The sequence below is a fragment of the Vigna umbellata genome, chromosome 3, assembly GCF_029865625.1.
Source record: "Vigna umbellata cultivar VRB3 chromosome 3, Vumbellata_1.0, whole genome shotgun sequence".
Lineage (NCBI taxonomy): Eukaryota > Viridiplantae > Streptophyta > Magnoliopsida > Fabales > Fabaceae > Vigna > Vigna umbellata.
This window is the reverse complement of record NC_142167.1, coordinates 31,053,140-31,063,909: the sequence shown is the minus strand read 5'-3', so window position 1 is coordinate 31,063,909 and position 10,770 is coordinate 31,053,140. Positions and strand designations below refer to the sequence as shown.

Below are 10,770 nucleotides of genomic sequence, written 5' to 3'. Positions count from 1 at the left end.
AGAATAACTTTTTTTTAATATTTTGTTTGTTGTTGCGCGTTTTACATAACGCAGTTTTTATTTAGAAAATAGTTAGTGAATTAGAGATAGATATTATATAGTTTTTATTTGTTATTATTATCTTGTAAAGGCCCACTGCCTATGTTATGTTTATGACTATTTAAAGTAATTTTATATGAATGAAAAGGTACTCTCTCTCACAGTTTTATCAGGAAAAATTATATTAGAATGGAGTAAGTTTTTTGTTTATCAGAGGGAGAAAGAAATATTTGTGGCGCAGCGGTTTAGTTTTGTAGAAAGAAATATATTCTAGTGTGGAATGCAGCGTGAATTTATTTTCTCTAATGAAAATATTTGCACTCTATGCAGCTGAGTGTGTTTTATTTAACAAAGTAGCATCAAAGCTTTATGCTCTGAGTATCGAGGAAAAAAAAAGGAGAGAGGGGAGAATCAAACACCGTGAGGAAAAAATTAATGCTTGATGTCTTCTTTTAGAAATGTCAAAGGTTGTCAATGGTATGAGTGTGACACAATTGACGATAAAAACCAATTATGATAATTGGTGCTTACAAATGAAGGCGTTGTTGAGATCCCAAGACATTTGGGATATGGTAAAAGACGGGTACGTTGAACCTGATGAACACAAACATCAAACGGTGGCACAGACAACCCTATTGAAGAAAACACATGCAAGAGATGAGTCAGCATTGTATTTTCTCTACAATGTAGTAGATGAGTCGGGATTTGAAAAAATAACGCATGCTAAATCAGCAAAGGAAGACTTGGAGATATTGAAGGTTGCGTATAAAGGTGACAACCACGTTAGACAAGTCTGAATACAAGCTCTTAAAGGAGAGTTTGAAAAGTTGAAGATGGAGCCCAAAGAGTATATAACCGAGTACATAACTCGGGTGGAGAAGGTGGCCAACCAACTCGGTAGGAATGGAGAACAAATGCCATCTAGCCGGGTTGTGGGAAAAATTTTGAGATCCCTTACAAAAGATTTCGAAAGTATCGTGTACGCCATCGAAGAATCGAAGGACTTGTTGATTCTCACAGTGGATGAACTTGTTGGGTCATTAGAAGCCCACAAACAAAGATAACAAACTTAATTGATTACATAAAATGTGTAATCGATTAAGCTTAACACTTAAACAAATTTTGAAAACTTTTTCTCTTCAAAAACTCATCACAGCACATTTGAAAATGATATATGCAAAGACACGAGATTTAATCGATTCACCAACTAACTTAATCGATTCAAACTTGCTGTTTTGCCACATTTCAAAACTTAAGCTTTTGTTATTGAGGTTTTCATCACTCAAAAACAAACAGTATGCATACAAAGATATAATCACATCATAATCACAATAGTATGCTGAAACAACAGTATGTCCAACATATGCATTTATCAACAATAAGCATTTATACATCCACATATGTATTAAACACAGAAAACACATTTTTGTTGTGTCATGACAACATTTGTGTTGTTACAGTCAATGTGTTGTCATCATCAAAAACAAACACAGGAGTTGGGTTCAGCACTTCCATGGCTCCCCCTATCAATAGTTTAGAAGGTTTAGCTCAACTATGAGGAGTTATGACTTTAACCAAAGTAACATAGATCACACTCTATTCTTTAAGCATCAACAAGGAAAGGTGACAACTCTAATTGTTTATGTAAATGATATGATCATTACTGGAGATGATACAAAAGAAATTAAAATACTAAAAGAGAAATTGGCAGTTGAGTTTGAGACGAAGTATTTGGGTGGACTCAAGTATTTTTTGGGAATAGAGGTGGCAAGGTCGAAAAGGGCATTTTCTTGTCTCAAAGAAAGTATGTGTTGGACCTATTAGGTGAGGTGGGGCTGCTGGATTGCAAACCAGCAGATACTCTAATAGTTCAAAATCACAAACTTTAACAATACATAACCAAGTGCCTACGAATAAAGGAAGATACCAAAAGTTGGTGGGGAAACTTATCTATTTGTCACATACTCACCCTGATATTGCCTATGTTGTAAGTGTGGTAAGCCAATTTATGCATAATACCAGTGAAGAACATATGGATGCAATAAACAAAATACTCTGCTATTTAAAATCCTCACCAGGAACGAGGTTGATGTTCTCAAAGAATAATCACTTGAGTGTTGAAGGATACAGTGATGCAGATTGGGCGAGAAATGTTTTAGATAGAAAATCAACATCAAGATATTTCACATTTGTGGGAGGGAATTTAGTTACATGGAGAAGCAAAAAGAAAAAGGTAGTGGCCTTGTCCAGTGCTGAAGTTGAGTTTGGGGGCATGGCAAGGACTTTGCAAACTTTTATGGCTTAGAAGGTTACTAATGGAGATTGGCTTTGGACCTAGCATGCAGATGAACATGTTCTGTGATAATAAAGCTGCAATTGATATCTCACAAAATCCTGTCCAACATGACCGAACAAAACACGTGGAGGTAGATAGACACTTTATAACACAGAATCTTGAAGAGAAGATTATTCGATTTCCTTTTATCCAGTCGAAAGACTAGTTGGCAGATATTCTTACAAAGGTGATGTTCGGTAAGAACTTCCATGACAAGTTAGGAATGAAAGACATTTATGCACCAACTTGAGGGGGAGTGTTGACATGAGTCATTAGAATCTCCAAAAATTAGGAACATTAATTGTAAATAGTTCTCAAGTCCCTTATATTAAGGGATAAACTTATGTTTAGCCAGGAACATCGTGAATAGACTAGAAAAGTTCCTAAATATCTCTTTCCTATATCTATTTATACTCTGTAAATGACTCAAGAAAGAATAAGGTGAATAAAAATACCTTCTGTTTTAACAAACACCACCTTGATCAAACTAGACCCAACCACACATGCATCAATAAAGTCATTGCATAAAGAAAAAAACCATTAAGACTAACCTCTCTCTAAGGCCTCAATACACAATATTGATTTTGGTCCGCATGTCATATTGCTCATCTTCTTTCCTTTACTAAGATTTACTACTATTGTTGAAAATCACATAATAAAAAAAATCTCTTCAAACAAGATCATACTCATAAATTAGAACACAAGTTTAAATAAGAGAATGTAAAAATTTTCTCCGATACCTTTAGACCTATCTTCATAAATACTTAACAAAAGTAATATTACTTATAATTTCTTTTGACAAAAACTGCAAACTTTGTCCTGCAAACTTTGTCATACAATTTGTTTAGAAAAAACTGCAAACATATATATGACTCTATATAAATGATGTTTGTATTCTTTGAAAGAAATCTATAAAAAAAAATTGATGTGTTTTCTTTAGTCATGGAGACTTGCTTATTTATTTTTTAAAAACTTAGATTGATTGCTTAATAATTTTGTAAGCAGAAATTCAACAAATAAGATTAATGCGAGATTGAAAATATAGCACAATCTATTCACTAAAAGAATTCTATAAAAATTGATGTGTTGTCTATAATTATGTGGACGCGCTTATTTCTTTTTCACTAACTTAAATTGTATTGTAAACAATAAATAACAATGCGATGTTGAAAATGTCACAAAGTTATTTGTACATTTATGCAATGAAATTATATGACTAATACTAATGAACGTTGTATTCATTAAAAGAATCTTCTAAAAGAAATTGACGTGCTTTCTTTACGCGCTTATTCACTAACTTAGATTGATTGATTGAGAATTGTGAATACAAATTCAACAGATGAGATTGACGGTAGATTCAAATATGTCCTAATATTAAAAGCTGAGAGGGAGTCAAAATTATAATTTAAAATTGTTAAATATATTACGCAAATTTTAAAATACAAAAACAATATCTGAATTGATTGTAGCGAGTGAAGATTTAAAATTTAAAATTAAAATAAAATTTAATTAGATTGAGATAAATTAAATGTTAGCAATAATATTTTTACCAGATTTAAGAAATAGTACGACAAAGGAATTATAAAGAAAAATGTGATAGCATCCAAAATTAGGTTAGGGAAGAGGAACAAATTCTTTCACAAAGTCCTTAACACCTCGCTTCTCTCTCTTCAGCAACACCCCAAAAATTTGCATCTGAGATCTGATTATTGTTAAAGATTTTAGAGGATGATAATGAACCCAACTTTGAAGGTTCAGGGTGACAATTCCTTTAGGATGAGTATACAAAGTTAGATTTAGTTCTAATGGTTGGGGTTAAAATTAACTCAAGGGTCTCCTATGTAATTCTTTGGTGATATAAGTGTTTGACATAGTTTCAAAAGTCTTGTGCATAAATTCTGGATTGACATATGTGTTTGGCGTAATTCCACTTATCTCATGTGTACATTCTATTGTGGCGTTCCTTTAGTGAATTTGGATATCAAGTCTAGCATTACAATTTGCTTTAATGTCTATTAATGGTTTGATGACTGAATCATTAAATCTTGTATCTTGAATTGGTTGAGATATTAAGTTATAATTTCTCAATGTAGGTTAATGTTGACATTAGCTTATCCTCTTTGATTTGTGGTTGAGTGTTTTTTTTTCCTTTTGCTTTTGCTAGCTTGTTTTAACCTTCGGATTATAACTTTTGTGTGAATCAATTTAACCTTCAATTTGAAGTTACTCTACTTAAATTTAAGTCTAAGTAAACTTGGATGAAGATTTAAGCTGCGATGACTCAGCCTTGTAGTGGAGTTAAGCCTCGTCCTAACCCACTTTATAAGGAAGTTTTAGGGCTAAGACTCTTTTTTTATCCACTCATTTATTAACCTCATAAAAGAAGTTAATATTTTCATAAAAATTTCATAATTTACTAAAACATTAAAAGATAAAATTATTTTTTGTCATTCAATTCATATAAAAAATTCAATTAGATACCTAACTTTTATTTAATTCAATTTAGTCTTTTATTTTTTTTTTTAAATATTCAATTAGGCCATTTGTGTTTGATTAGCGCTAGATTTTTATTAAAATTTATATATAAAAATACTTTATCTTAAAACTCTAAATATTCAAATTAAGTTTATTATTAGGGTAGAATAATTTGCTATATAAATTGTAACGAAAATTTAAAGTCAATTCTATCGAAAGGATCTAACTGGATCGGCTTTAAAAACTAAAGAACTAAACTAAATCAGATAAAAATTAAGGATTTAATTAAACTTTTGTTAGAATTAGAGGAATTTTTTAACCAAAATTAAGTATTTAAATTGAATTAATTTTATTTTCTATTTTTGTACGGATGATTGTAGAAAATGCCGAAATTTTATTTGGTCCAAGTTCGGCGCTGATAGTGTCCAAGTCCAACAAGAGGACTTGATGCAGAAATTCACCACGTTTTTTACTGTAGATAAATTCTTATGATTTTTTTAACACGTGCTTAAAATTAGAGTTTCAAGGTGTTTTTACATTTACATAAAAAACTATTTAATAACTCAATATATTAATATTTTATTTTTATTTTTTAATTTAAAATACTAATATATATTGTTAAAATTAGTAATAAAAATAAGTGTTTTTACTATAGTGTGTAAATTTTTTTTAACGAGATGACAAACGATTGACTGATTCTAAAGTGTGACCATACGTTAAAGTGTATAATAATACTTAAGATAATTTGATTTGAAAATTATTATTTTTGTATCTGATTATCCGTTCTAATATTTTAAAATTTTTCTTGCCTTTTTCTCATACAATATTGCAGACATGAGCGATGAAATTTTAGGATAAGTAGTACCAATACCTTACATTAACAGTCGAAACATTCTGACATTAATATTCTGATATTATACTATCATCATTACAATTAAGGAGTCATTTGCTTTGGTCCTAGACTGCAATGGCTACAATAGCTAAAATAGCACATAATAATTTTGACTTGCATAGTGCTTATACCGTAGAATAGAAGAAGGCGAAAAAGCTTAGTTGGTCTTCCTACAGTTGGTTCTGATCTGGCCACTGGAGCCAGTGAGTGGACTAAGGTTCCCCATTTTAACCATCGCATTGGCAAAGTCAGCTTTGAAACTTGCAGGGTTGCTGCTATAAGCATTTACTTGAGAGTCAGTGGATCCGCCATTGAAAAGCTCTTGGTCTGAGTGCAGAAGACCCTTCTTGCTCTGCAAATTCTTGAAGTATGCATTGTCAAAGGTGTTTGGGCTGGTCGTGTCAAGAGGGGACAACGTGCTGTCACCACCTACGCTTGGGCAATTTGCTTGCAATGATGTTGCAAAAGAGGAATCTATGTTCGTGTCGTTGTAAATCCTTCTTCTGAAAGTTGCGCACCTGGCTTGCCCAATTGTGTGCGATCCTGATTCAAATAGCGTTTAGAAAAAAATCAAGTTCAAGTCCCATTTCAATTTAACTAACAATATTTTATATTTTTGAAAATATGAACAGTTTCAGGTATAGCTAGCTACCTGAAAGAGCAACCAGTTCTTTAGCCGTAAAACCTTTGTTGGAGAAAGAAGAGATGAGAGCACTTAAGCTTGAACTGGGACCAGGCAAGTCTGAGTTAGCAGAACTTAAACTTGCAGTGGTTGAGTCTCTTCTACCCAAAGGCACAGTCCAACTAGCTCCACCAAGCTGAAATTACATCAAATTAATTTCTTCACTATTAGTACCTAATACACATTTTTCATTAATCTATTAATTAATAATTACCATCTTAACTTAATTAGCTTCAAATATATACATATACTTACTGCAACTACCGAGTCTCTTGCTGCTACGGTAAGTATATCAGCACAAGAAACAACACCAGGACATAAGCTCTCCACTTTAGACTTTATGGTGTCTATTACATCAAACCCTCTCAGGGAATTAGCGTTGGGACCCGCTGATTTCTCACCTGTGAAACTTGACGTATCATCCAATAGTACTGATGCATCACATCCCTAATAATAACAACCATATCAGGTATGAACACAATGACAATCATATATATTTTACAAATCCATTTAATTATTATTAATTCTCATTTTTATTTTACCAATTAAGATTTGTATGATTGAACGGTTGCCACGTTTTGTCTTATTGTTAATTCTGAATGATTTGGACTTCGTCTCAACATCACTTTGTTGCCAATATGGAAACAAATGCATGCATAAAAGTCAACTTTTAGCTATTAAAAGTGACGTTAATAGTAAACAAAACGAATATGTATGTATTGTTGATGTTGATTTTCTAATAAAAGAAATGACATTTTATCTTGGTAATTACTATATTAGTTTCTGAGAAACCGACGACTACGTGATATAATGTCAATTTTGATTGAACGATTAAATATTTTATTATTCTAAATACTTAGTGCAGAAGAAACCAAACTCAAGCTTAATTAGAGTGAATTTACTAACATAAATTTATAATCAATAAAAAAATAATTTAAAGTAAATGACACAAAACTTAAAATTAAAAAAAGTTTTTTACATAAAGCATTATCTTCAATTTTAAAGAATCTAACTCACTGAAATGTTACTTTTGTTATTTAAGCAACACTTAATATCTCTATTATAAACATGTGGTATGTGAACTTTTATGATGACTCTGTGATAGTATATTCTGAAAAGAAAAAAACATATATGGTAGGAAAGATGAAAAAAACAGAAACGAAAAAAGAAGAAAGTAAAAGTTGACTTGCTTGAACAAAGCAATCATGGAAATGAAGACGAAGCAAGGAAGCCCCCATACGACGATCGCTGTTAACAGCAGACATTACTTCTGTTTTAATGGTTGAAAGTGCATTAGGACACGTTTTTCCGTAAAAGGTAGCTGATAACTGGGCTGAGACTATCCCTATAAGGGAAAAGAGTAAGAAAAAACGAACTGTGATATTTGAAATGTTCATGGCGATTGTAGTTTTGAAACTGAAGGACGTAAACTAAGAAGGTAGGGTTTATAAGTAGTGTTTGCATGTGGTGGTATTTATATATGAGATTTATGTTAGTTTAGTTGGGATTTCCTTTAAGTCAACATCTGCAGCCATATTGGATTTATCAAGAAAGTGTGATGTATTTTATTATAGAAATATTAGTGTGGTAGGTGTTATCTAGTGTTAATCGTTGAGTTTCATATATTTTAGGCAGAAAATCTAGCTGTATTTTCCCATATATATTGAATTGTAAAATGTGTCTCACGACTGATCTACTAGTAAGCCTACAGAGAGTGACCCATTTCGGCGAAAAATTTGAAAATTGTGTGGTTTTGTTCGATATATCTTTGGTTTAAATATCCAAATCGAGTTTAAGATCCTTACCATTATTTAACTCATATCATTGACCAGCCTCAAGCTTACTACACGTTTTGGTTTAGGTGAAAAAGAAAGAAAATAAGGCTTTGTTTTTTCATCTGATTAGACATCAACTATATAGTGAAATCATAAAGAAAAAACATGGGAAATATGTATAATGATGGAAATATTTAAGCATAAAAGTAAATTTGATAATCACACTTGAAGTTAAAGACTTTTTATCACAAATAAAGTGAAACTTTACATTTATAGTAGTATTCGAACACTATATATCCCTATCAAGGTTTCCCTCAAGTGGAAGCATATATATTCATGAGTACTACATACATCTTTATCTTAACTATATACGAGACTAGAACAAATATAAACACCAAAATACTAAAAAAAAGACATTGAACAGTGTTGTTAAAAAAATTTTATACACTTTTAAAGGAAATGCAAGTATTAAATCAATTTTAAAATGTAATGGTTTAATTTGCTGTCTTCTTAAAAGTATGGTAGTGAGAATGTTAAGAACTTGAATATGATCTAAAATTTACACATTGAATAAAAATGAAAAAAATAAGAAGGTATATAAATAAATAGAAAAGCATACAAATATCAGATCTTAAAGTTTTATATTATATGTGTTACTAGAGATGGTATCAAATTAGGTTGAACACAACTCAATCGCAACAAAAAATCTACTAATATTTTAAAATCCATAGGTATCCTCATATACCTATGAATATTTTTAAAAATTGCAAGTATTTGCGAATATTTTAAAATTCATAAATGTCCACGGATACATATGAATATTTTTAAAAAGATATTTTATAATTTTTTAAAAGAAAGTTACAAAAAGAATATATAAAATATAATATAAATTAAATTAAATATAAATTAAAGTTTAACTTTAATTAAATGTAACTTTTAATTTTAATTTTAATTAAATTTAACTTAATAAAATATAAATTAAATTTTAATTTTTTACGAGTAATAAATACTTGCAGATATCAATTATTCGCCATAAATTTTATTCACAAATGCTTGTGAATATAAATATTTTGGTTAAATATGTTTTTGGTCCCTTAACTTTTAGTGAAAATTGGAATTAGTCCCTCTCCAAAACTTTGGCCTAATTTAGTCCTCAAACTTTATAAATGTGTGAATTTAGTCTTTTTAACTAAATTTTTAGGTTTATTTAATGTTTCAAGTGGGTTTCATGATAACATTTGAGTTGTTTATATTGTTTGACGCATTTTTGCTTCAATGTTAATTGAGAAATGCGTTCGAAACATCAAATAAAGTTAACAAAATTTGGTTAAAATGACTAAATTCACACATTTCTAAAGTTTAGAGCCTAAATTATCCAAAGTTTTGAAGAGGGACTAATTTCAATTTTCACTGAAAGTTAAGGGATCAAAAACATATTTAACCCTAGATATTTTTGTTATCCCTATATATTACATTATTTTTATATGAACAACACATTTATAAAGTTGATAAAGTGAGTGTCAATCTTCTCATCTTATCCTAGTAAAAAATTTAAACAATGCTAATAAAATCTAGCTCCACGTAAAATAGAAATAAAGAAAGCTGAGTGATATATACGAAAAGATATGATCCACAAGCATTAACCATTAAGTTTTATTCTATAAATGATGTCAGGTCTTTTATATGAACAATTCATAGTTAAAAAATGATCAATTTCCGTAATCTAGTAAAAAAAATTCCAACAAACATATCCATGTAGTTTAAATAAAAACTAACCTTATTTTATGTATAAAAATTCCTCATTTCATCCTGTGTAATTTATGCGATGCTGGTTTTATATATAATCTCCAAAACGGGTTGAAGCAGTCAAGATGAAGACCAATTAAGAATCTGTGACGATTTCCAAATAAACTTATAAGTTTGTTTCATTTCAAAGAAAATTAGCATTTTGCTTTCAACACTCGTAGATGGTGATGGTAATAAACCAATAATTGATCCATTGACCAAACTAGTAGAAGAGTAAACGTAATTTATGGTGTCTTAGAGAAAATTTCCCTCCTTAAAAAAATCATCAGCTTACCGTTAAAAGCAAATTCGCCAACTAAAACGTTCAAAAGTTTTTGGTTCCAACCATGAATTTATCCAAGTCCTTCTAAACTATAAACTAATGTAGATTATATAATTTTTTGATTAGAAAAAAATAAAAATTGATTACATACGTGAAACATTTAAAGTACTCCAATCCTTTTATAAATAATATGACCAAATTAACTGAAATCAAGGAACAACTATAACAGTTCCTTAACCATTGTTCTATTGGAAAATTAAACCATTCCATTGTGATTTAACCTACTTAAATCTCTATTACAAGAAAATTGATTTATATTATAATAAATTTAATATCAAAGAATTGTTTTATTATATAAATCACCGAATAAATAAACGTTAGATACCTAATCACTACATGCAAGTTATTGATTAGAACGTGGAAAAAGTTGAATATAGTTTTGTAGAATATAGTATAAAGAAGGTGAATGAAGGCAACATGTTGTATGGATTTTGTGAGGTGATG

At 30.1% G+C, this 10,770-nt stretch overlaps 1 protein-coding gene across 1 annotated transcript; it reads right to left on the bottom strand.

Moving 5' to 3' along the window:
• Window positions 1-5,726: 5,726 nt before the first annotated feature.
• Window positions 5,727-7,879, bottom strand: LOC124827955 (cationic peroxidase 1-like). The gene is made up of 4 exons (XM_047301142.2): window positions 7,614-7,879; window positions 6,679-6,870; window positions 6,394-6,559; window positions 5,727-6,284 (listed from the first exon to the last, which is right to left on the bottom strand). The coding sequence occupies exons 1-4, from the start codon at window positions 7,818-7,820 to the stop codon at window positions 5,899-5,901; spliced, it is 951 nt and encodes a 316-aa protein (XP_047157098.2). The 5' UTR covers window positions 7,821-7,879; the 3' UTR covers window positions 5,727-5,898.
• Between the last annotated feature and the right edge of the window lie 2,891 nt (window positions 7,880-10,770).